At 40.6% G+C, this 27,706-nt stretch overlaps 1 protein-coding gene across 7 annotated transcripts in view; it reads left to right on the forward strand.

Annotated features, from left to right (window-relative positions):
• cadpsa (Ca2+-dependent activator protein for secretion a) overlaps nucleotides 1-27,706 on the forward strand; it is a 215,883-nt gene that overhangs the window by 155,700 nt on the left and 32,477 nt on the right. For 4 of the 7 annotated variants that reach the window (XM_071493183.1, XM_071493184.1, XM_071493185.1 and 1 more), the window contains 7 exons: nucleotides 8,217-8,323; nucleotides 14,822-14,978; nucleotides 18,563-18,704; nucleotides 22,911-23,066; nucleotides 23,819-23,966; nucleotides 25,352-25,426; nucleotides 27,033-27,116. In XM_071493183.1, the coding sequence (XP_071349284.1) occupies nucleotides 8,217-8,323; nucleotides 14,822-14,978; nucleotides 18,563-18,704; nucleotides 22,911-23,066; nucleotides 23,819-23,966; nucleotides 25,352-25,426; nucleotides 27,033-27,116 (869 nt within the window). Of the gene's footprint in view, nucleotides 1-4,343; nucleotides 4,413-8,216; nucleotides 8,324-14,821; nucleotides 14,979-18,562; nucleotides 18,705-20,412; nucleotides 20,533-22,910; nucleotides 23,067-23,818; nucleotides 23,967-25,351; nucleotides 25,427-27,032; nucleotides 27,117-27,706 lie in introns of all 7 variants that reach the window. The other 3 variants (XM_071493187.1, XM_071493188.1, XM_071493189.1) reach the window with 2 other exon arrangements.

Genomic DNA, 27,706 nt, shown 5'->3' on the forward strand with positions numbered 1-27,706 from the left:
TGTTCTGTTCATTTTCTTTATGTTTTTACTTTTTGAATCCCAAATTGTTTGTCTAATTATTTACAGACTGAAGTAGATTTCAACTCACTGTGATGTTTGATCACATGATCACAAAAGAAAGAAAATGCAGATAACTATAATAAAAAAGCAAACATATGTTTATATACATTATATTTAATTATATATGTCAGATCACAGAAGGAGAAAAAAAACTTCCCCCTCAGTAAAGCTTGAGAAATAATAAACTTAATATCAAATAGCGTGCCATATTTAAGTCAAATCACAACACTGAGAACAAGTGAATAGGTATACTACATTTCAACAGTAAAACCTGCCAAAACTAAACACAAAGCACTAGCATTAGTTGTCATGAGCCAGTGCAAGAGAGCGTTTTCTTTGTTTAGATGGAGTGGCACAGTTCACACTGTGCAATCACAGCCTTTCACATTAAAACAGTTTCCTGTGGGCCAGTCACCTGGAGTGATACTAAACTGATGGATTGTGCTGCAGGAGGCTTTACAAACAGACACTAAGAGGGATCTTCTTGGTTGAATTCTGGGTAATTTTTTTAGGAAGCTAGCATTAGCTAATAGCTGGGTTGATGGAGGAGAAGCTAATGATGTCAACAAGTTAGATAAAAAGCAGAGATAGTATGTGAGACTACAGGATGGATGAATGTTGCGTAACATCATTTGATGAAAGCAGAAAGTCCAGCAGGCTAACATTTAGCCAGTGAAAGAAATATGTCACAGTAGGTCTCTCCTAACTGTGATTTTTTTCTCTTTGTGTGTCAGTTACCCAAAGACTTCTCAGTATCACACACAGCTCTGTAAACTTAAAGGTTTGTGGTTTGCTTCTTCATGAAGAGGTCATTTGTATCAGACTGTCAGTGCTGTCATTAGTGCAAACATGCAGAAATTATATTCATATAATTCAATGTCAGAATCCAGAATGAAACATCATTTTAAATACTGACAAAAAGAAAAAAAATAAATATTGTTAAAATGTCATTAGTCCAAGGCAATATTACAGTCTGAAATGAGTTTCTCAGTTTCTTATATTTGCCTCTCCAGGAAAGACACATCAATTACAAATAAGACACTCAGGAGAAAAGGTAAACATGATGAAACAAAAAGATTGGTAATGTTTTCCTGGTGACACAGTATGTAAATCTGTGTACCCAATTTTCTGAAATGAAATGACATCAATAATCCTACAAAACAAAGCAGTTAACAGCTAGATTATGTTGTCAGCCATATAATTAGGATGATATGGAAGCGTGTATCATTTCTTTTAATTCACTGATGTTTGAATGAAACTTATTAGAGTAATTGTTTCAGAGCCGACCCTGTTCCAGCCGCAGGCACAACAGAGGACAAGTAGGAGGCCTCCAGTTTTGACAGTACACGTCCTTTATGAGTGCAAACTGTGTCAGTCTTTGAAACAAATAGCCACATAGACATCGACAAAAGTCTGAACATTGATAGAAAAATAATCAACAGTCTTTTTATTCTTACCACCAGTCATTTCCTATAGTCTGACATTCTGTTGTAGGTATCTACCTTACAGCCATCTCTTGCTCCTCCTTAAACCAACTGTTACTGTAAACTAACACTAGCTTGCTAACACTTGCTGAGAACTCAGCCAAGCAGGTTCCTCTAAGTGTCTGTTTGTATTGCCTTAAAGTGCAGACAGTCAGTCACAAATGTAACTGAATGCACAGTCAATAGTAACCATGATAGAAAGATGATGGAAGCCTTTTTTGGCAGGGCTTTATCTGGTTGATACAGAGGAATACTTTCATGCCGCCTCAGTCAAGCTTTTTGTCATGAATTTTCATGACAAAAAGTCAGGCTTTGATTGGTGCAGGCGCCACTTTGCTGTGGGCAGGATTTTCAAGCTTTTGAGCAAGAGCAATAATGTGTGTTTTTGGTATCATCATAGCGGTCTGTGACTCTCAACAATCTAGATTGGGGGGTGGTTCCAACCCAGAAAAATAAATGTGTCACTGTTCTTGGCCAAGGTTCACCTCAGCACTCAGTGGTGCACCTTCTGTATCAGCAGCCAGCTTCCTTCTCAGACACTCACTTTCTGTGTCTTTGCTCAACCACTTGTTCACTACCATCTCTGTGGGAATCCTTTCACCAAGAACAATAGTTGAACTGGGAGCTACAGGACTGTGCAACAGGGACTGAACATAGTCACAGTCAAACCCCACCAGCCCACTACTCTGTGCATAGTCATCTGCCCTGTTGCATGTTTCCAATACACAGGACACTTGGTGGTTAATACCCCAGGTGCAGTTTTGGACATGATTGCAGTGCACAGGAAAACAGCAAAAACACCCCTTTTTTATTGCTACACAGTGATTCATTTTCACTATCATCTTTCAGAAGATTACATGTTACATGTTTTATTTTATTTTTTTAACTCCGGCCACCATCTGAGCTGTTGCCAGAGCCACTATATTTCCTGGAGACATAGTTGTGGCATTTATTATATCCTCATTATATCCTAAAAGAAAGACAGAAAAGTGATTTAAAAGTTTCTAGTAGCAAATAAAATCCTTTTTTGTTAATATATAATTTGAACATAATCATGTCACAATAATATTTTTTATATACATAAAAAACTAAAAGATAACTTCTCTCACCTGAACTCTGTGAGCTATATTCTCTGTTTCTGTGTCAACATCGGCAAGCAGCCGACATAAATGTCATCACATCTTGGGCACAGTCTCCTCTGTGACCAGCCCACAACAATATTTTGAAGTTCTACTTCCTTCAGGTTTGTCTGTCACATTCGTGCTGTATTGGATATACTTGCACGTCACCATTTCGCCCCCAAAGCGATTGATTGTTATTCATTTTGGCATTGATGATGCGTGATCCTCTTGAAAAGAAAAAGCCTTCTCACTTCCTCATGCAAATTAGCATAAATCCAGCATAAATTATTTTGCACAGTAAAGAGCTTGTCAAGCTGTCCTTGATTCAGCTTCTACCTTTACCAGTTATGATATTGCAGCATTTTACGCATGCGCAGACGTGTGTGGAAACTACACGCATGAAATGTTAAGAGGCAGCAGTAGCAAGTAAACGATCAAATTACACTGATTTATCATCTCTGTGAAAGATCTGCAGTAAGTTTGAGCAATTTGAGGCAGAATATTGTTACAGGAGGAGAGCAGCTCCTTTCAGGAATATATCAGCAATGTTCCCTCTAAGTTGCGCGCTTGCGCAATCGCGCACTGCTCACACATTCTCAGCGCACAAGAAAATCTATACAGCGCATAAAATAAAATTCAACATAAACTGTAAATTAATTAGAGCAATAACATTTTTTTCTGTAACTTTTTGCAGTGTAACACAGTGAGTGACAGATGTCCAGCCAATGATATGATACAGTTCACTTACTCTACGCAGCCAATCACAGCATTGACATTGCTTGCGTAGGTGCCCTTCCCATATGCGCCGCGGTGCCATGCAAGTTAGCTAGCTAACAACAGTGCATTTCATTTTAAGTGGGCCAAATCACTTATATTAAAAGTAAACAAATGGAAATGCTGTAATTTGATTCTTTTAATAAGCCATGTAACTTGCTATGATCCCAGGTGTTGATCAGGTGTGATACTGGTGTGTGGCCACAGCGTGCACATCTGATGTTGCTCACCATGGTCCTCAGTGTGCTCAGGGAGCTTGTGTGTGCCCAGACACATGAAAAATTAGAGGGAACATTGTATATCAGTACGTAGGTTGTGTGCATAGCGGGTGAGAGAGAGAGAGAGAGAGAGAGAGAGAGAGAGAGAGAGAGAGAGAGAGAGAGAGAGAGAGAGAGAAAGAGTGGTGATGCTGGCAACCGAAGTAGACACTGCTGCACTGAAACTTTTAAAGCATCCTTGATATTTTCACAGTAGCATGGGCATAAAGGCCCTGGTGGCCAGAGAGCGTACATGAAATTCTGACCCTGATCATGACACACTAAATGCATACATAAAAAGCTAACAGAAATAACAGTGAGTATTTCACTATATGTCTTTGATTTGTTTTCATTAAGGCATTTAAAATCTTTCATAATACCACATGATTAAATTGCTAATAATACGTTAAGATTTCAAAATGATACATATTGCACATTTGATACAGTACATTTGAGATTTTAATTCTCTGAATACTGACACACCCATATATCTTTTGGCATGAAATTAGTTAGACTGTAACATTTTAAACAAGTGCAGTTGTGGGCCTTTAAAACCTCATATCAGTCAAACCGTCGTGAACCTCTGTGCTCATCCACTCTGACCCTGGCCTCTCGCATGCCTCGGTATCCTCCCTCTTTCTCTATAGGGAAAAAGAGAGAGATGTATGAGCATCCTGTCTTCTGCTTGGCGTCTCAAGTGATGGATTTAACCATTCGTGAGTACCTTCCTCATTCCCCAGCCTCACCCCTCCACCCCTGCACTCTTATTTTTCTCTTACAACCAGTATGAACATCCAACCACGACCAGCGACCTCACATATCTGTCGTTCTTCGGTTTGTTTGTATCTGTTGCATAAGTCTGTAAAGTCTACTTGTTATAGTTTCTTGATATGTTTCAAGCTCAGTTTGCCTCTTTGCCACTCAAGCACATTCTGTTGTCTGTGACGCCAACACCACCTGTTCTTTGTCTGTCTGTGACTTGAATGCATTTTTACTTTGCCTGTGTGTAAAACCTCTTAAGTGTGTAAGATCATGGTACATTCAAACAGGGCACCCACATCCTGCAGGAACTTAAAGGGTTATTCACGTCTCAGTCCTTTGAGTGAAACATCTTTGGACCCAGATCAGACAGGTCACACACTCCCATTGTGAACGTGCCTCTGTCTTTCAATGAAACTGCCATTAAATGCTGGTATTGATATATTCCAAGTTTTTTTTGTCTGTTTTTTTTTTTGTTTGTTTTTTTTAATATACACTTTTTCATGCTTTTTTCAGATTTTTCCACATTGGAGTTAGGTCAAAGTGAAGATGCCCTGTTTTTTGTGGCTTTCCAACTCAGAGGCTGCTCATATATGCTGAATGCATTTATACTGAAGAGTCAATCTAACCTTTACCTTTATTTCTGACTTCTTTTTTCTGTACCTCTGCTTATAATACCTGTACTGAATGATCTCTTCTCTCACACCCTCTACCTGAAACTTTCCCACCTCTCTCTACCTTATGTCCATCCTTGCAACCCGTTCCTTTTTCTTTAAATTTAACTCTTACTCAGAGGAAAAATCTCAGAAAAAACTGAAGGATCCAGGTGACGTTGTACTGTATGTCTAACCTCTGCTGTTCCTGACCAGAAAGCACCCAGTCTACCTTAAACCATACCACCATAAATCCTGTCACCACCTTCCTGATGCATTGGCACATAACCTTTACAGGACATGTGTCAGGAATGTTGTGACAGCATTAGTGTTTTCCCCCCATGTGGTGTTTTTCATGGCTCTGAATCAAAGAATGGAGATGGAAAGCTGCAGGAATTGGAAAAATAACTTAACACAAATTCAGTCAAGTGTCACGAGCATCCAAGCATGGAAGAAAACACTGTTTGCATGCAGGTGGCATTTAAAGAATTTCTACTTCCTGTGTGTTTATATCCACTATAGATAGCATGTGTGTTCTTATAGAATATTATTCCCGATGAAAAATTAAATTCTGTCCCTGTTTATCGCTGCGTGCTCAGTTTGTTTGTTCTTTAATGCTGTTACTATGCCATAAAGTGCCAAAATTTTCAGTGCAGTGCTTTTTGATAATCACCATCAAACCCTGAGCTGTCTTATGGGCACCTCACTGATGTTTTAAGAAAGACTGAGTCCATGAGTCCATTATCCACGATTAAAGGTTATATATAATATGACTGTAGAAAACAACCCTTCCTTCATTTCCAGAACCACTCTGACAAAATATAACAGCTCTGACTTGACATACATTACTAGACCCCAGCAGTCCCTCTTTGAACCTGAACAAAGTTCCATTCTGTGGAGGCTTTCAGCCATGTTAGTATCTCCCGTCATCCTGCTGAGCTGCCCACAACATCAGCGGGCCACAAGAGCTCTGCCAGTAGGTGGACTGGACACAGCCAAGACCCATTTGACAGACCTGTCATGGCCTGTCAAACTGGTTCAACTACTTCAGCTATTTAGCATGCTGATTAAATTAACATTCTAAAGTAAGTAAGCTTATTTATATAATAGTTACATATAATAATTTTCAAATGAATAGTTAAAATGGATAATGAGAGCAAAAACAGACAAGATTTTTTATTTTTTTTTTAACATTTACACACAAACTCAGTTCATGATTTTTTTAAAATGGCAATAAAAAAACATCATTATAAGACACTGTTAAAAATGACACCTCTTAGGTTCCACCAGGTATTCTGTTAAAAGCTCATCTAAAATTGAAATATTACAGAAGGTTAGTGAAAGGCTGAAATTGGTGCAACATGTGATCACTAGAGTTCAGGAAGAGTTGGTGCTGAGCCTGTCTACATTCATACAGTATAATTTATACACTGAATGAGTTTGGGCACAAATTAGTGTCTCTGGTGAATGGAGCCTCACCAATCTTTGTTTTAATCCTTGGAACGTAAAGCAAGTTAGTGTCAGAGGATCTTCAAGGTCAGGCAGGCTCATGTTGTGAAAGCAGGTCAGTGACATGCAGACAAGCTGCTTTGGTTGGTGAAATGCACAGCGACAGGACCTAATCCTACTTTCATGGCAAATGCACAAGTGAGGCAAAGTGCAAAGGTCAATGCTGAACTTTCAGGTCTCAAAGTTTAACAAAATGGAAAAAGGAAGTTGTGTTCATCTAATTTCTCCAATCCAACAAGTCCTCCATCCTAAACAAGCATACTTGTTGTTTGTCCCTACTCTTGCATATGTCCCATAGAAGTGTACCAGCAACAGGCGTACTGGGCCTTTGTTGTCATAGTGATAATGAACACGTGATTGAGGTTGTGGAATGACCACAGTTTGTTTCCCACAATGTCACCTAACAATAAAACATAACTGCACCAGAGTGACTGAATTGATCTAAAACTGATTTAAAATCTCAAAGTGAATTGATTCAGAGTGCTGAATTCATCCACCCACCTCTATAAAGCTCAACCTCTAACTTCACCCTGCCACTAGTGACACTACAGCTGAACCTGAAGCTCCCTGATTGGATGGCTCTCGCTACAATGCTCTCAGGGACTCAGTTCTTGTTTATGTAAAATGTCTTGTACCTTTGAGCACAAGATGAATTTCAGGCTCTTTCAAATGTAGGACATGTTTGACTCTTTGAACCAGTTTAACCCTGCTAACTTCCCTGCTACTATTGTTAGTGATAAAGCACAATGTGGTGTCCTGGTACTTTAGAATGATGGATGAAGTGGAGGTGTTTCTAAGAGTGCATTATCATGCTAATACCATGGTCAAAAATAAAGCTAGGTAATAAAGCTAAGTTAAAACTGCCCATGTCAGCACAACATAACCACCACATTACTGCATGATGAGTGTTCATTGTATATGCTGTTTACATCCCTCCTCATGCCCATGTCTCCTCTGGATGACGTCATCCCTGTTCTGTCACAGCGACGGAGACGTGACTCATTCTCCACATACCACAGGCGATCGCTGCCTCCAGCCACCAATTTAGCACTCATGGGGATAGTGGTAGAGCTGGGATTACACTATAACTAGGGCTGGGGAAAACCTGCAGTGTGTTTAATGTTGCTCATGAATGTTGCCTCAAGAAAATATGGCAGACAATTGACACAATTATGATTTAAATCAGGCAAAATCTGACCCCAATTGAAACTTTTCAGTGTTACAGTTAAGTTTTTAGTCCATGTATTATGGTCTGATACCCAGTCCTAATTATAACAAGTTGATACTGTGTGTTTGTAATATGACCATGAGATTGTCCCAATGATTTAGGCTGAGGCTATACACTGGACATGTGAGGCAACAGCTACAGTCTATCCAAACTTTGTGAGTGACCTAATCCTTTAGCTCCAGTGTTTGGGAGAAGGCGGGATGACATGCATGTTGTTTACTATCTAAATGCTGCATCACCTTTATATCTGAGTCCAGGTATGTTTGTATACACTTTAGGCTGCATGCACACAGTATCAGTTTAGGAAAGAACAGGGAGTACTGATCAGGCTTGGAGGCTGCCCACGCTAACCTTTTCCCTTTGTGTTCCAGAGAATGTAGGCCGGTTAGTCACTCCTGCCAAAAAGCTGGAGGACACCATCCGCCTGGCCGAGCTGGTGATTGAGGTGCTTCAGCAGAATGAGGAGCACCATGCTGAGGTCAGTGTGCATCTCTCTCTCTCTCTCTCCCTCTCTCACACACACACACACACAGGCCTGTAGGTTCACGGCTGGTGGTGGCTGGCTGAAAGAGCGGTGACTGTGTGTGTGTGAGTGTGAAAGGGTTGTCTCTCTACTGTCTCAGCTACTGATATCTTACTGAGATCCACCAGCCTCAACACAGACACATCACATTTATCTGATTCATCTAAAGAAAAAATCGAAATCATCTAAAAATCAATTATTGATCTTAAACAAAATCAAATTAGTGTTCAGTTTCCTGTATGCAGCAGTTTGCCCTGTGGCAGGTAGTGCACTACATTACTGAACAGGACTGCAGGTAGGAAACACTGAAGCACTGAAACATTTTTTTAAAAAGCTGTACCACTAATTCACTTATTGTAGCATTTCCAGCTATATCTGATATTCTAATGAGCATTTACATAACTATTCATATTGTCATTAATCCAGAACATCTACATAATATATACTTGTGATTTTATCCACATTTATCTGTCAACAGTGAGTTTGTGATATTTTTCACACATGAAATCAATATAATATTATACAGTCTGTGTAACCTGTCAGAATCACCACACCCAGTATCATCAGCCATTAGTGTCAGTTTGCCACTGTGAAACTGGAGAAGACTGTTTAGTCCAAGCAGAGTTTGAAACTTTTCTGGACATAAAATGGCCTCTACAAGATTCGTTGTTCCACTGACAAGATGCCAGCCAACAAGTGTCAATGCCAATGTCAATGTCAAAGTGTTGAAATAATCACACTAATTTGTATATAACTTTTTCAGACTTGGCTGACAGTGTACTTAGAGTACAAATCTGTTTCTTCAGTAGCCTCTAAGGTAGATGAATGGTCTTGCGAGGGAGAAGAAAACTGAAAAAAAAGAAAAGTAAACAGGCTTAAAATGTAGATCTAGTTCAATTCCATGACATTAAACTGAAAACTGTGGGCTACAGCCATTCTTGTGACATGTGACCTGTAGGAGAGACATTAAATCCAAAAAAGAAAATCCTTGTGCACTGCACTGAGAGACTCACGCTGCACTTTAGCTTTGCCAAATTACATTTAGTGTGGAGTATACAGGTGTTATTCAGGTGTTTGGGGTAATGACTGACTTCAGAAATCCCATTTGTCATCTTCCCATTGAATATGTTTATGGAGTCACAAGAGTGCCATTAAAAAGAACAAATTTATTGAAAGAATAAGAAAATAATGTGGCTATATAAAGAGAAATAAGTAAATGAGTTTCCCTGATAGCTTTTGCTATTCTTTGGAAGGTCAACTTGTCAGTCTCTCATGCCCAGGCTGAGTAGTCAGTTTCTTTGGTTGTAGGAAGTAGATGTAGACTAATGCGGACACAGACTACTACTAAGAGCAAAAGCAACAAGGTAAAAGCATTTTATTAAATTCTTTTATTCATTTCTCTTTATTTTTCCAAATTTTTATTTACAAATGTATCCTTTGATTTATCCCTGTTTACATTTCCATATTTATTTTCTTATTCTTTTTTTATTCTCGGGCTTATTCTTTTTTTTTTTTTACACTCCTATGACTCCATCTGTTTACCTTTGTGTCCAGTACAGTTTTTAAAATCATTCAAATATCTACAGGGGATCTCAGGATCTCAGGATTGGTTTCAGCAGTTTTTGTGGGGGTTGTTTCATGTACATTCAGATTTGAAATGGTAAATAAATAGTCTCCACAACTGACCACCTGCTACTCTGATCATACAGCATCTTACCTGCACAGTGGTCCATACCTGACACAAGGTACACCCTCTGAAGTCTTTGTAGTAGCACTGGAGAATTTAAATCTGCTCTCTGCTTGTGTTGGAGGAGAGCAGCGTCTCTGTTCATGTGGTAAACACAAAAGATATTGAAGGATAAGAATGAAGATCAAAGGAAAAAGAAAGCATGTTGAGTCTGTTTCCTTAACCTGTTCATACTTTCTGCCCTTTAACTGTGAATCACATTATTCTGTCACTTCGTTATTCAACTAAAACCAAATTGACTTATTCCTTCTGTGCTTCTTATTTCACTGATTTATTTGGTTTGCGGGGAAATGTTTGAACAGGGAAAAGAGGTATGTGATTGTCTTAGTGCCATATGCCCCGCCTCCTACCCTATCCTCACCGTAAGTCCTGTGCATGCACTTAACGACACAGCTATTGTTGTAGAGGACCATTAATGTTTCCCTTCTCAACAGTGACCCAAAACCCCTTTCAGCTTGTAATCACTGCTATTTAAGTGCTTGTGGCAGTGCCTGTTAGCTTGTAAGCTAGCAGCAGTTTTTCCTTTGGTGATGAGGAACAGAGACAAGCACTTAGGCAACGTGTTTTATTTGTTGAACTCATTAACTTCCGCTCTGAGAAAACAAAAGTGCAGAGTTGTGTAACTTTGAGAGAGTACAGCTCTGTGCCCTGTTTTCTACGAGTTTGCCCGAATCATCCCTGAGTATGCTAACCTGTTACCTGTGTTTAGCCATGTGTCATTTATTCTACAGTCCAGTGAGAAAGCTTGGGCCAGGTCTTCTGTCACCTTAAACAAACCCATTTCTCTCCATTGGATCCTTCAGCACACACAATGGAGAAAATGTGAGGCATGCTTCTTGTGATCAGAGGTCACATTGTCATTCCCCTTCAGTTCAATGAGCTGCATTACGCTGCTGAAAATAATGATGTGAGCATATTAGTAAACTAACCAGTGTCAGAATCCAGCGCTGGCAAATATTTGTGTTAGTTCCATTCAGACTTTGACCTTTATATAAATCATGAAAATAGCTTTTATTAATGGTCACTTATGTGGCTCTAATTCTGGTTATTGCTCATCCTACTTACCAGCCCTGTTTTGTGCCTCTCATGTAATCACCAATTTGAACCTAAAGACTGATTTATGCTCATAAATACATTCAGCTTATAGAAATGATCCGCAGTTTACTGGTTACCTGCTTACAGCAGGTTGTTTAACAAAGACTTTGAGACTCTTCTGTGATGCCATTATGACAAAATATTCCTTTAATTCGGGTCATCTCTCAGCAAAATGAAACCAGGAGCAGAGTGCACCAGCTGGGCGTATGCTTGGGTGCAACGTTATGCCCAACTTTGAACTGAAAGTTACGACCAATTTAAAGTTATGACTAGTACTCCACTTAGATTTAAGCCCTGTATATGTTGCGCCAGTGTGGAGCAGTGTGTAAGTTGAAAGTCAGACTTGTATCCATGGTAACAATAACAGGGAAAATATTGATCACACAACCAGGAGGAAAAACAAAGATGGCAGTGCATCTTGTTCACAAATAAAAAATAAAAAGGTGTTAAGATGAGGAAGGGTCATCAGTGGTTGGAAAAACCCAAGCTCTGTTTCAGCTCATCAGGGAGCTCTCCCCTACTAGCACAGAAATGCAGCGCTGCCCCCCGCCCTGCAGGTGCTGGTGATATGATCAATGTACATCAGACAGCATGTTGGGCTGTTGGCTCTCCAGTGCTGACTTAGGCGTGATAGCCACCTTCCCACCCAACGCACACAACTCGTTTTCTATTTCCATTACAGTAAATTCATTTCTTTAGTTTTTTTGTTTTTTTTATTCACATCTTCCAGCTAAAGATGGAAACAAGTAGCTTGTTTAAAGGGAAAAGTTAGAGTGAAGTGTGTTGCTTAGCAACAGTGACCAGTTAGCGAGTATTCACATGAATGCACATCATAAGACCAGGCGCAGGTACAACTGTGTTCAGTCAGGTTTGGTGTCAATTCAAATCACAATGTTGGGCGTAGCTAAGAGTTAAGAGCTACTTTTTTACGCCCAGCTGGTGCACTGTGCTCCAGGACAGTAAGAATAGCCGAAACAAAAATGGCAGCTGGACAAGTGAGCAGCAGGGCTGTATTATGACATCTGGAAAGATGGTGCCCTGATCATTCCACTAAAAGATGAGAGTATATGGCAAAAAAAAAAGTTCCTCAGACTTCCAGTCTTGACCCAGGATACATTTGACAGCATTTGAGTCTCAAAGCAGGCTGACAACCCACACATAAATGACACTGAAATAAAATGCTGATGTTGAATAAAACCTTGGCTCTAGGAGCCTTTGAAATACAGAGTTAAGGGGGATTAATGGTTAGAACGGTCAGAATTGAACCCAAATTTAGCTGCTAGATCTTAAGTGAGCAGGTAAATCCTCATGTCTCTGCTGCTTCTTGGTGGGAAAAGTTCTCAAGTTGGCAAAGCAACATTATGAATTTGTCACTTACCTCATCCAGTCACCACCACGGGCAGATGCTCTAGTGGCCCTGAATAACTTTAAGATACCAACGACATTATAATCCTGCCTCAAACACACTGCTGGCTCATGAAACTCATCAACCACCAAGTTTGTGTCTGACTTCATGTGTAGTGTTTCTGTGCAGAATTTAAAAACAGAAATCTTTCTCATTTTTGTTGCAGCTTTAGTTTGGCAGGTGCTAACAAGCTGTACAGCCCAATAATTTCATGGAGGTGTGATAAGCAAGTTATTGTTTCTGGCTACCATCTCTGTTTGGGTTAGTAAATGGTGACACAACTTAGGAAACAAGTTCAAATTCTAAATCTGTTAACACTGCAGGGAGTAGGTTTATCTCGACAGGAGATGGTTGAAAGAAGAGATGATTTTTAAAGGTTCTGTAAACGATCATCACTGCCACTAGATGTCACATTACACCACGGCGCCTCAGACCAAACAAACGCTTCATCAGCCACACCTCCGGCCTCCGTTTACATTCTCAGACGTTAAGGTCAGTGACAGTGTCCACTAAACACACAACAAGCACAACTGAATAAAGTTACACTGTGGACACGAGAGTCAACAAAAAACAATCTAACCACAACCATTAGCCCACGCTGTCATTGTCGTGATATGCTCCACAGCAATGCTGACAGTTAGCAAGCTAGCGATAGCAAGATTTGTTGAACACATTCATGTGGTTTCTTCAGTGGAGGAAATTCTGGATGGTAGCTTTCACACTGGGTACTGCACAAGCTGCAGCCTGCAAGGCTGAAAAATGAAGCCAACATTGAAGTGCCAAACCTGCAGTTCCTCCAACAGTGAGTCAGTCCCCATAGACTAGTTAAGACAAGTTCAAATGTCCAACTTTACAGCAGGAATAAACATGTTTACAGCCTGGTACAAAAACTGTTCTGGTCTCTAGAGCTAATTTCCTCCTTCATGACAACTGTACAGGCTGAATTTTATAGAACTCACCTGTTTACATTTTATTAAGGACTAAAGGTGGAGAATTGAGGGAGTGGCCTCTTTGAGTGACATGCACTGAAATCTCAGCTCCACCTCTTCGCCCATTTTTGGATTAGCCTGGAGTTAGAGGTGGAGTCAGGCACTGCCAAGATGGCGATGGTGGAGCATCTCACTCTGAGCTTCAAAGTGGTCCCTGTGTGTTTGTAAAGATGGGAGGGGGCCCATGGTTTAACAAGAGGAGTTCACATGCACTAACATGCACGCACGACCAGTAGACACTAAAAGAATCAACAGAGAAGCCGAGATTACAGCACACACTGAGGAGGTGTTTGTTCTCTGCTCAGGACGCCACTACTCCACTTTATCTTAACAAAAAATAAAAAATAACTATTTGCTGCTATGTTATTGTTTAAAATCTTGTTAACAGAACCTTTAAATAGTTGGTAAAGTTTAAGAAAAATCTTGATGCTATTTTCTAAGTTTTACTTCTATTTATTTTTTTATTTCTTTGACTCAAGTATCAACACAAATGATGATTACATGAGCGGCACCGACTAGATGCGCCTTCTTGCCACACAAACTATCCAATGCAAAGAGCTCCCATGGCAAGTGCATGACCCCCCCCAACCCCCAACCCCCTTCCCCACCCTCTCCACCACCACCAACATGTAAGCCCATGGGTACATTCACATTACAGTATTGACAGCTTGATGTGAATGAGCAAACACCATGGATCCTCAGGGGTCTCTCTTAAGAGGCCCGGCAATAGTGGGGGTGCATGGAGGGAAGCAAGTGTTTCTGATGTGCATGAGAGCAGCTCGGTCCCTAACAGTCACTTCACTGCGTCTATTTGATGGGGAGGTAGAAGCGTGGCGCAGCTTGCTAGCTCCTTCCTTCTGATTGACTCACTGTCAAGGAGCTGCTGCTGTTTCCTCTGTGGGCCAGTAGAAAAGCGTGTGATTTTTCGTGCCCACGCGCTGTTTCCTCTGCTCCGAGTTGTGAAGAATCCTTCCCCTGAGATCACGCAGTGAAGTCGTTGAGACAACAACTTGATTTCATACGGTGGAAAAGTGAGAGAGACAGTCAGTCAAGTTACATCTTCCGCCTTTATGGTAAATGAGACTCAAACCATGAACTTACCCACTGGGGAGTGCTTTGTCTAATTTGTCTCCTCTCTTTCACTCTCAACCTCTCAATTTTCTTCCGCTCCCTGCACTCTGTCTCCCTCTCTTCTCTTTCCCTCTCTCCATCTAAAGGCCTTTGCATGGTGGTCGGACCTGATGGTGGAGCACGCCGAGACCTTCCTGTGTCTTTACTCAGCCGACATGGATGCCGCTCTTGAGGTTCAACCGCCCGACAGCTGGGACAGTTTCCCTCTCTTCCAACTGCTCAACGACTTCCTGAGGATGGACTGTGAGTGCAGAACTATTAAAAGAAAACACATTCAGCAGTCATTGTGGGGACTGAAGTGGCTGAACGTGCCTGATCAGTGAGGAAGGGATCAGACTCCAGGGTCTGGGGGCTTGATGAGGGGTGAAATGAGATGGAAAGTCATATTATCCACTTGTCCACAAGTTCAAGTTCACATAAATGGTGCCATAATCTCATAGTGACAAAAAAACTGTATGTATGCGATAAACTGAGCTATATTCACCATTAAAAATGAAAAAGTTGAGGATAATTGCTGGTTGTTTCAGAGTCCATTCATAGCTACGAACACACACTAACCTCTTTAGAATGAATTTGCACTTGTTAACATCAAGCAGCTTCGTTCTATCGTCTGCAGGTTTGTGTGCAGTTGTCCCGACTTTAATTCCAAACTAAAACCTTTTTGCATTAATTTTAATTAACAAGCTCATAATGTGTGAAAATGAGTCTTTATCCTTGAAGAGTTTAAAGATTCAAAATTCCTCTGTAGTAGAATCAGAACCAAGAATTGAGCTACAAACAGTAAATCTAGTTTAATTTATCATACCAAAATTTTATTTATTGAGTAGGTTACAAACCTTGGCAAAAGTATGACTGACATTCTGGTTTGTTGCAGGAGTGGTTCTCTCTGGACCTGGGTCGAATTGCTGACTTTGATACCCAGTGGCAGTGCACTAGATGATGAAACTAAACCACTGATTCTCTTTACAAAATACTTCAGTATGACTCTTCTTTGTATCTTTGTATGATTTTTATAATTTACCACTAAAACCATACCATTTCTACTGTTCTAGGTTTACAGCTTGCTGTCGATTGCACGCTCCAGTCTCCCTGAAACATCCCTCAAATGTCAACATGAGATTTGACTTGGAGCAGTTTGCATACCAGACTCTGTGTGTGTGTGTGTGTGTGTGTGTGTGTGTGAACAGGGACAGCAGTGTCTGTCTGAAGATAATGGTCAGTCCTTGTTGCTGGTTGCTGCAGGCCAGTCATCTCTTTAATGAACTGCACGTCGTCGCCTGCAGGAACACTGTGGAGCTGTCCGTGGTCCTGTAAAGGATACACTCCACTGTTCACAATGCAGACTCAATCTGCAGGGTGCTAATTGTCCCTGGGGAATGCTTCCCCTTTTCAGTTTGTCAGTCGGGAGTCAAGGAGAAGGCAGAGTGCGGTCCACTCATTCAGCTGTACGGAGATGACTGCAAATAGCTTGTTATGCTCACTTGTTAGTGTCGTCAAATTTGCCACCATCTCATTTGCTGCATATTGTCTGTTGTGTGAAAACGGCAATTGAAGTGCATAGCAATGGACGTAACTACACCAGCTAGCAGTTAACAGGGACGGAAATTGCACGATGCTGGCAATAACACAGTGACTATAAAAAACAGACCCCTACTGATAAATCATTCAGCTGTAATCTATGACATGTGCAAAGGATCTTTTCCTATCACAGCAGTGTGTTCAAAATAAAACAAAACAAAACCCTGTAGTACTGGTTAGACTCCTCTGTTCTTCAGCAGAAGAAAACAACTGTGTAATCAGGACTTACTTGTGGACAACCTGGAAGCAAATTAAAAACTTGTCAGCATGAGCTTGATCGTTTTTACTAACCAGCCCTCTTCCTTAAAACCCATATCGATTCTAGGAAATGAGACTTATTCTCTGTTTTTCTTATTGTCAACAAATTCACCACTGTGTGAGTCAGTCTCACGGCCTGGACCCTGGACAATGTAGTTCCTAACAAACACCACTCAAACGAGAGAAAATGGTGCATTGGATGAGGCTGTGTATTAATCCACATTTGTAAATATTTCTGGTATCAGGACGGTGCATGTGAATGTGACAGTTTACAGTATGTGCTCCATAAAAGATTAAATCCAGTGTTCCTAAAATTATTATTTTTATGTATTAGGCTATATATATTATGTATTATTATGTATTTTTTAAATCTATTAAAAAAAAGTCAATATGAGTCAACCTGGCTTGTTAAGATGGAGATTTTTTGCAGTGTGTAACTGCATGAAGTAGAAATGGTAAAATCAGATATAACTGAAAGAATAAAACTGAGTTAATGATACAGAAAATATAGATTTTTTTATAATTTCAGTTATTTTTAGTTTAGAATTTTTTTTTTAGTTTCACCAGTGATTTTCTATTAGACTGAATTTGGGAACTTTGGAATCAAATCAAAGCAGAAGAGACTGTGATATCTCGAGCTTGACCCCTACTATTTAGTCCATTGCAGGGGTCAAGCTCAAAAATCACTGGATCCTACACTTCCCATAATGCACCAATAGAATTGTTTGTTAGACCCTCACTTTCTAGTAAATACCCATGTATTTCTACCCCCCACCCCCTCCCTGCAGTTTGTAACGCAGACTTTCTGTTTGTCTCCAGGCAAAAACCTAAATTGCCCTGATGACATCACTATGACATCATCAGGGTTATTTCCTCAGGCTTCACAGAAGACATTAGACAGCTGTTTTCTCATGTTGAGCAGTAATCCCCATGATTAGTAACCCAAGCTTTATGTGTAAAATCAGTGGGGTGTCTCTCTAATTTAATTGCAGTAAATGGAAGAGCCACCAGAGCAGTGTACCATCCTTCCTCCTCTGAATGACTCTCATCAAACACAGCCTCAGCCCACAGTGTTATTGTGTAACAAGACAAACCATCATCAATTCCAACTGAAGACCCAGCAGAGCCCCCCACTGCCCACACAGCGTAACAGGCGCACACTTTAGCAAAGCGTATCATCACGGGGACGTCTTTTACTCAGAAGGTCATCTGCGTTGTTGCCCCTCAGCGGTGCACTTATGTAGCAGTAAATAGCCCAGGCACTAGACAGGCGCCAAATTCGGGCTGCCATTCGAGGAGTTAATGATGTCTAAAGCAGTGGTAGCTGGGCCGCAGCGAGCCCCGAGAACACACTCCTGGACACAACACATCGAAGTGGACAGCAGCCGCTCAAGTGGCTAATTGGGAGAGTGGCAATCAGGAAGCACAACAAACATTGCACCTACTGCGTATCATCGACCTTGACTCCAGTGCCAGCACACACAAACACAAATACACACATGCTCAGAGGGGGAGAGAAAAACAAAGAGGGAGAGGGAGAGGAAAAGCAGACACACTGCGTGGAGCCGTGAGGCATCGCATTAGCACACACTGGCCTCCATTTTATCTCCTGTGGTCTTCGTCAGTGTTGCCTTTTTACCAGTTGGGAGCCGGCTGAGACTGGGGGGAGAGTGTGTGACGAGTTGGATTTAGAAATACCCCAGGACTCCAACCTTTTGTTTAGAGAGATTGAAAACTGGATATGCTGTGTCATACCTGCTAATGAAGAGCCAGTGTTAGCCACCAGCACCAGCCTCCTCTGTCAGGAGGCCGGAGCTCTTCTGTCCCTCACCTGGCTGCCCTTCACATTCATCTTGTAACCCAACATGAGCATGTAGAAGCACAGATATCTACAGTGGTTATCTGTACTGATATCTACTCTACCTCAGCCTCACCTGCCATGTGCTCAGGTGTGCTGTGTCACTTCATGTCTGCTGTTTTCCCTCCCTCAGATAACCTGTGCAATGGGAAGTTCCACAAACACCTGCAGGACCTGTACGCCCCGCTGGTGGTGCGGTATGTGGACCTGATGGAGTCCTCCATTGCTCAGTCCATTCACAGAGGCTTTGAGAGGGAATCCTGGGAACCTGTCAAGTAAGGATGCCTCAATTTACTTTACCATTACGCTTACTTTCTTGGCCTACAGCTAGGGAGTGGTGAGGAGGTTTAAAACATTTTCACTCTGTGTACAGATTTTGATTGGGTTTTGACTCCTCATTGACCATTTCATTCAGTACACCTGTGATGGACAGGTTGGGACCCTCTTTTGATTCAAAAGTTGCTTAAATTCTCTTGACCTGGTACTAGGATAAAAACAGTGGTGGACATGTCTGTATATATACACAGACTCACAATACTTTTATGGCACTCCAGAACAAATCTCATATTTTGTTGAATGTTGAAGTGAAAAGACGTAACAGACCCCTGCAGCAAAGACACATTAAAAATGAGCCTTTCCCCAAACAGTAAACAGTATGAGGAATGAGTAGCTGTGGTGTGTGCAAAAGGTTGACTTCTCCTTGTTGAGTCTTAGAACATCAGTGACTCGGAGTTGTAAGGTTCAGGAACTGTCTGCCAATAACAAAAGTTCCCACGCTGTGTGTGACACTGAGGTAACAAGTATAAAATTTGAAGCCAAGATGTTCAGTTACCTCTATCTCTGCCGTAGGTTTGAAAGGTGTGGTAGTTTTCAAGATGGACAAAATATACATATATATTGTCCATCATGAAAACTACCACTATATATATATATATATATATATATATATATATATATATATATATATATATATATATATATATATATATATATATATATATGAAATAAACCTTGGCTGTCATTGCTCAGTAGTGTCTACAATCCATTTTTGTTCCATATATGGGAAATTAAGCTATAAGAAGATCTGATCAGATCCTCTTCTTCGTCTCTTTGTTTATGTCTCAGACTCCTTCTGACTGGAATAAATCCTCTGTAAATATTCTCTCTATCACTTCATTTCTCTAATCTTTAAACAGATGTTTTCAGGAATGACATCACTGCTCCTTTATTTCCTTTATTTATAGACTTTTTTTTCTTCTCTTTGTGTGTTTACACTCTTAAATTGTATCTCTTTTTTGTTATTTTTGTCATTGTTGTGTAGTGAAAGTCAGTGATCCTGTGTGTGAGTCTGTCTCTGTCTGAGTGTTGTATTTGTGTTTTGTTTTCACTCATAGCATTAAAGTGTCATTTATCATATATTCAAAGTCAATGAGCTTGTTTCAGCAGTGCTGCTCCACTCTTGTGTTATGATTCCCCTCCAGGACAAACAATATTGTCAAAGATAAATTTCACTTTTGTTTAGTACAACATCTTGTATTTTATTCATCACAATTGTTTTTAAATATTTTAAATATTTTCCTAATTTACCAAAGATACAGACTTTTTGCATTGTAGTCAATCATACACCCAAAAATCTCCCAGCTCACTGTGAAGTTATTACAAAACACCAGTACAACAGTAACATCTCCACTGGACCAGCTTTAAGATTAGTCATAGACTCTGGTGTTTCTGTCTAAACAGCCAACAAAAGATTATAACAGAATTTCAATTTAGTAATATAAAGTTAACCCTGAACAGTTTGTATGAAGGATTGGAAGAAATAAAGATTTGATACTAGGGTTTAGGATTCTGGGTGCTGCTGGGTGCACAGCAAAGTCAGTGCATGTTTAACTAAATTGTGTCATTTTATCTTCACTTTGTTATTTTTCTCTCATTTGCTTCAGCTTTGACATCTGTCTCCTGTTACTCTGTCTCTCTCCACAGAAGTGTAACAAGCTCTCTGCCCAATGTCAACTTCCAAATGCACAGTGTACCAAATCTAACAGTGCCACAAATGCCCAGCTTTTCTCCACCCAACTGGATGGCAGCTAATCATGACTCAGAGTGTGTATCTGCATCGTGCAGCCTGAGTCTGCACATATGTCCTTAGCATGAGCATGGTGGCAAAGTCATATGACCCCAAACACACTGCACTCTACACATTAACAGCACGTTTGTGCTTTAAATCAATTCGTTTTCAATCTATAATGTCTGTTGCAGCTGTTCTTAGATTGAAATGTGTCAGTCTCATAACAATATAAATTCATAAATAAGGCACTTTAATTGACTGGATGAGTGCTATCGTTAAAAGCACTCTGCATATCCTAATATACATCTGACACATCATCTGCAGCACTTACTAAAAACTTAAGCGAAACGTTGTCTGCACCATCGACAGGGATCAAAGGTGTAAAAGCTGCTTCCTACGCCGCAGCACCCCACAGAGTGTGACGCTGTCACTGCAGCACATCCATCCCTATTCCCTCTGCTGGGATCCTGTGGATACACTGTCAAAAATACCAGCCACAAAGTTTTCATTGTAAGAAAAAAAGGATGACAGCTGCATTTTAAGTGTCGCTTGATATGATAGACTAATAGTCTGTTGTTGGGGTTGTATACTGGCGAAAAGCCATGTTCATACCAATGTCACGGTGTGTGTGTGTGTGTGTGTGTGTGGACTGAAAAGATGCAAACCACAAGGAGGCAAGAAATACAACCCAGAGCAACTATAATGAGAAAAGCATACAGGGTGTTAACACTGAGGACACACTGACAAGTGACAAGGAGGACAAACCAACATTAAGTGTCTCAGTAAGGTGTTGTTCCACCACGTGTCACTTTGCTGTTTTGATGATGGTGGGAAACCAAAACGTCCCACAGGTGTTCTCCTGGACTGAGATCAGGTGACTGTGAAGGTCACAGCAGTGATCCTCAGAAAAATGACCACGCATTTAAGATCTGTTCTAAATCTGCTCAGTGTAGAAAAACCAGACAGTGGTGCTCACAGTGACAGCATCTGCGAATTAAATGAGGCTGGTGGGAATATTGTTGATTTTTGAGGCTATTTGATCATAAACCAGACAAATGCACGAGTTAAAAATTTGATCTGATGATCTCAATTTTAATTGTATATTACTGCTTGCAGAACTGGGTATTCTTCACGATGCTCGGAAAAACCCACCAGCCTCACTGCAGCTAATGTTAAGTCCTTTCTCATTCTCCTGTGTCTCTCCTTCTCCTCTTTCAACAACCAACACTGTTGCTGTTATTAATACTGGTGAATGAATTTGTCAGTAAACACCTCTGTGTTATGTGTATGGTTATGAGCAGTTTTCTAAATCATCCGCTCCTGTAAATGTTAAAAACTAGAGATGTGACCTCAGTGGTAGCTTCAGTCCTGGTCATGACATGAATTTGCATCTTTTCATATCTTTCTATTCCAAAGCCTTTCCCCAGTCACCTGATGTTGTAAAACCCTGGCCCTGGCTTCTCTCTCCTCTCCTGGGGTGGATGGTTGGGGGGGGGGGGGTCAAAGGTCAACTTCACTGTGACATCATAATGTTCACACTTTTTTTTTATCAAATTCTGTCAGAGTCTTCAATACTAATATGAGATGTGTGTGGACAGACCAGACCTGGAGGGAAACTGAAACAGTCTGCTGGGACTGGGTTGAGTTAGAGCTGCTGGAGGACGTAACAGTCTGAATAATGTTGTCAGTGATGATAAGACACCAACAACTGCAGTGACATGAGGGTTCCCACACATCCTGGAAAATCTGTTGTTTTAATACTGCGAAGAGTCTTAGAAGTGAGAAACTGTCCTGAAAATATCTCCAAAAAGGATTTCTTGAAATGTGTTGGAACCCAGAATTTTTCCAGTGAAGAAAAAGCTGAAACATTTATCATTTGTCTTTCCTCTTGTTCCTGTAAATGAAATACACACTGCAGTCTTTATTTTTCTGAGCACACACTCTTTGCTTTGTCTCGCCTGTTCTGTGTCAGTACAACACACACATACAGCACAAAGATGTGTATCCTGCACCTACGCATTCACACAGTCTAACCCAATGATATTGCTTGGTGACAGGATGGGATGTGCATAAATTTTCACCTTTACTCACTCAGTGTTGTGCATAGAGCAGTATTAGCCTGGCTCGTGCTTCCCCTCAGTGCTGACAGTCTACACACTGTGCAAAGGTCCACCTGAGAAGTTTATTTAGAAAAAAGCTTTAATAACATGTTTATCAATGAAGTAAACACAAAGAAATGAAACTAAGCTGGTCCAAGGATCATAGGCGAAGACAGTGTGACCTGACTTGTACATGAACCCAAAGTAGCCGCTCAAACATTAGATCCACAACCTAAAGCAGAGTAGAACTACTGTTTTCCCCTTTTCAAAGTTCTCATCTTCACCCTGTTAAACTGTGACCTGCTGTCCTGCAGTAATGGTTCAGGGACGTCAGAGGACCTCTTCTGGAAGCTGGACGCTCTGCAGACCTTCATCAGAGACCTCCACTGGCCCGAGGAGGAGTTTGGCAAACACCTGGAGACCCGACTGAAGCTGATGTCCAGTGACATGATCGAATCCTGTGTGAAACGGTAAGACAGTGTTTAAATATGTGGGCAAATAGCAGTGAGTAATTTGTATATGTTTGAGTAGTAATGTGAATTTGTGTAAAAAGAGGGAAGGTAAACAAGGACGAACAATAGACTGTAAATAAAGATGGATGCAGCCTTCGTGCTGTCACCCACAGGTTTCTGAGGAGCGGTTTTGAAGCTCAGAGTGAGCTGCCCTGCTGTTGCCATCTCGACAGTGCCTAACTTCACCCCGAACTTCCAATCCAAAAATATACAAAGAGGTGGGGCGTGTGTGGGGCTGACATTTTGGTGCATGTTGGTTTGTGGTAAGCATACGCTCACCCATCTGTCAATCAATTATGCATAACTTTAGTCCTCAATAAAATGTAACCAGGTGAGTTCTATAAAATTCAGCCGTACAGGTGTCATGAAGGAGGAAATAAGCTCTAGGGACCAGAACAGTTTTTGTACCAGGCTGTCTACATTTCTGCTGTAAAGTTGGACATTTGAACATGGGAGTCTATGGGGACTGACTCACTGCTGGAGCCAGACTCTAGTGGTCATTAGAGGAACTGCAGATTTTTGACTGGAATCTTGGAAATGTGTGGCAGTTTTTAGCTCTCTGCACTGGCTGCCCTGCCGATCGATGGCCTGGCTTCATTCATCAGAGGGCTGTGTTTTTTCTCACTGTGAAGCTAAGGGGGTGTTGGGGGACTAGGACTCATGACCTCAGTATTTCTAAAATCTTTGCTACATTTCCTTCCTTCTCTAAGGACGCGGGCTGCGTTCGAGACCAAGCTTCAGAGGAGCAGCCGGGCCATTGACTTCCGTGTGCCTCAGTCCATCTGCACCATGTTCAACGTCATGGTGGATGCCAAGGCCCAGTCAGCCAAGCTGTGTGCCATGGACCTAGGGCAGGAGGTAGGCCACACTGACTCATTTCCTGAACAGAGGGATGTTTTTAATCTTACCTTCCAGTGGAATCTGCCACCGCTTCCTCCTGCACCTCATACAGTTTAAATCTCAGAGGTCACTCTGTTTTGGGGGTGAATGAAATGTAATCGATGAGTTTCTGTGTCATAGGACTGTTATTTTTTGTCTCTTGCTTGCATATAGTTTTCTTTCTTTGTCTTTGACTTCCTTTGCGGTAATCACATAACTTGACATGTTCCATGTCACCTCTATCTTTCCCCTTTTCTGCTGCTTTTTTTCTCCTCTGTCTTGTGAAAGTTTGTTAGAGACTGGGTAAGTGTGGCTACAAATTCAATTGAAATCTCACCCTTCAGTTCCCAAATGTATAATTAGTCATCAGTTTTCCCTGTCTGTCTTCCTCCACTTGAATTGTTTGGATTTCATTAGCATATGTGTAGATAGCATTGAATATACATGAGGTAGAAGTGAGAGATTTCATTTCACAGACTCCCAAGACTGATACCAATTACTGACGATGAATTAATTATTGCTAAGTCCGTCGCTGTTCTGTTGGTGCTACAAGACGAAACAAAAGGATTCCTCACAGCGATGTGGCGTCTGAGTTTCCATGACTGCAGCACTTCAGCAGGACTAATTCTGCTGAAGTCCTTCACTGGGCTCTGACCCACCGGAGAACCGCAGGGTCTTCAAAAGGTTTAGAAAGTGCTGCTTTATGTACACGCAACTAAATAATAAGGACTTTTTTTTGTTTGTTTTATACAAAAAAGGATAAAATAAATAACAAAGACCTGAAACAATAAATAATCAGATTATAATGTAAAAAATATTATTGTTTAAAAGAAAAACAGAAATTAAAGATGGATTCATTCTTTAATCAGGATTTTTTCCTCTGGATGTTTCAGTATCGACGAGCAGAAATCACATTGCGTCCCTAGTTAAAGTTGTTATGTACTGTTTATTATTGTTAATAATCTGCAAAATGTCAAATTAATTACAAAACTATCTAATAAACAAGTGTTTGTTTAGTGCTGTACATGGTTCAGGTTCTGTCCTGGTCACACAGTGTAATACATTCACATTCTCCTCAGCACTGCTCTTTAAGGATATATATATATATGTATATGTATATATATATATATATATATATATATATATATATAAATATTGCTAAGAGGCAATGACTGTCCTATGTGTTATTAAATATAAATAACAAGGAGCCATAACCATTTCCAAATAAAGGGCCCTTCTAACGCTCAGCCATCTAACAATTACAAGTAGGGATGTCTGATCCCTTCAATGTCCACTGTGTCTTCAGGGTGGGTCACTAAGTGAAGTGATGAGTGGACTAACATGTTTTCTTTCTTCCTCTGTAGAGACAATACCATTCCCAAATTGACAATCTAATTGAGGAGACGGTGAAGGAGATGATAACTCTGCTGGTAGCTAAGGTACAAAATAGTACAATATATATGTAAACCACGGATGGGTGACTATTAACTTTTCATGTTGGAAAGTGACGCAAACAACAGCAGTCTGATGCAAAAAGAGACACTGAACAACTAGAAAGACACACAACGACCAGAAAGAGACAAAACTACTGACAAGAGACTCAGTGAGACACAAAATGACCATAGAGACTTAAAATGTGTCCATGGAAGTCAGCTAATTTACTCAACAGTACTTGTTTATTTGGGCAGACTGTTACTAAACTATAAATAAGTGAAAAATATTTTCTCTTTAATCCATCACGCTCATAAGTTGACAACATATTACTGTTGGGTAAAAAGGTTAATTCTCCAAAATGTGAACTCACCAGGAACAGCAACCTTTTCCAGAATCTTTGAACAGCGTGTTGAGTCCAGATGACTCCACACAGATATTACTCTCTAAAAGAGGAGCCAGGAATCATTCATTGGAGCTGAAAGCATGAGAACTGCCAAAACTGGATATAGAGTGGCTTCAGGAAGTGTTAGGACCCCTTCACGTTTGGTAGGGAGAGCAGGGACAGATGAAACACTAAGATAACGTTACAGGAGAAACTGCTTTTCATTTTCATCAACAACTCCTGTGTCCTCTGTCGATACCAGGTGTTATTTTGCACAAATGTGGAGCAGTTTTGGTATAATTTGTGGTGGGACAGTATAAACTTAAATTGTTTATGCTATTCTTGTTTTAATTCAAATTGTCTGACATAGTTCTTCTTAATAAGTAGTTGCAAACATATTTTGCATACATATTTTAATAATTAATAATTAACTAACTAACAATTTGGATTTTTTTCCTGTAATGTTCTCAACCTGACTCTCTTTTGGTAAAATGTGACGTACACACGTTTTAATAAATGCTGTGACACACAGTGTGAGTGCATCAGCGGCAGGAGGACAGAAACGCTCACTAAAACAACTGTTTCTCCAAAGAAATATGACGCATCCACGCAATATGTGGCCGGTCTGGTGAGCAGTGCGTGCTGACACAGTTTGTCATTTCCAGCTGGTATGGGCTCAGAGAATATCGCTGTGCTCCATTCATCCCTGCGTTTCATTCGTCCCGGATCTCCTCTACTTTCCCAGCAGGAAAACAGCTGGACACCAACGTCGTTACATGGTGATATTTGGTTCTAATGTCAGAACAACGTCTCATGCCAACGTTATATTGACACAGGAAACCAACATTCTAGTTGTGAGGTGTAGTGACCAACAACCAACATCTGCTAAACATCTGCAAAACATCACATGTCAATTAGTCAAACCTGGATATTGAACCGGATTTTCTTTTCCAATCAAAACTGAGTACAAAGTCTTTCTTACACTGACTTCTGGTGCCAGCTGGGTTGTGTTGTCGATTTTTGCCCATCAATCTACATTCAATAATCCATAATGACGAGGCCATAATGATGATGGCATTTTCATCCATTTCTAATTTAATCAGATGATAAAGTGAAGGGGTCTGAAAACTTCCTGGTGGTTTTAAGCTGACATGGGCAACATGACGTATTGCTGTAGTTTTAGCTGCCCTGTAGGCTTACATTAATGACTCTCATCTTCTCTCCTTCAGTTCGTGGTCATTCTAGAGAGTGTGTTAGCCAAGCTCTCCAGATATGATGAGGGAACACTCTTCTCCTCCTTCCTATCTTTCACAGTAAGTGTCACATGTATATAGTTTCAACACGGTCTCTCTTTTCTTCCTGAAACACCTTCGAGCAGATTCCTCAGCAGCCTCACTTTCCAGTGCAGCAGACTGGAAAGTGAGGGGTGATCCTGAGCGATCGGTCCACAGTGTAACCCTGATATGTACATTGCGTATTTGGAAGCGAAAACAATGCAACATTAGAATATGCATCTGTTGTAAACATTAGATTTAGCAGAGTTTAACTAAACTTAAGTGAAAAATTATCAGTGACATTTTGTTTTCAGCTCTGGGTTTATTTTATGAATAAATGTATATATATACAGTGACGATATGAATTTTCTGGGGTTTATTTTTTTTTCTTTCTGTTAATCTTTCATGCTAACACACTTCGACCTTTTTGAAGCCTTCCTCAGCACCAAATAGCTTAACAACTCAGCTGGTTTTCCACAGTATTACAAAAGCCAGGTTATTGAATTTGTGAGTGCACTTTTGCAGCTGAAATCACCACAAGTCATTGTTGCCTCGAAACTACAGGCTGCACGGTGTCAGTGTGGCAGCCTTTGTTCTGTAAAGTGGTGCCACAGCCGGAGTCCTGACTG

This window comes from Trachinotus anak, unplaced genomic scaffold (genome assembly GCF_046630095.1).
Source record: "Trachinotus anak isolate AG129_WGS33_773 ecotype Australia unplaced genomic scaffold, CSIRO_AGI_Tana_v1 ptg000013l, whole genome shotgun sequence".
NCBI classification, from domain to species: domain Eukaryota; kingdom Metazoa; phylum Chordata; class Actinopteri; order Carangiformes; family Carangidae; genus Trachinotus; species Trachinotus anak.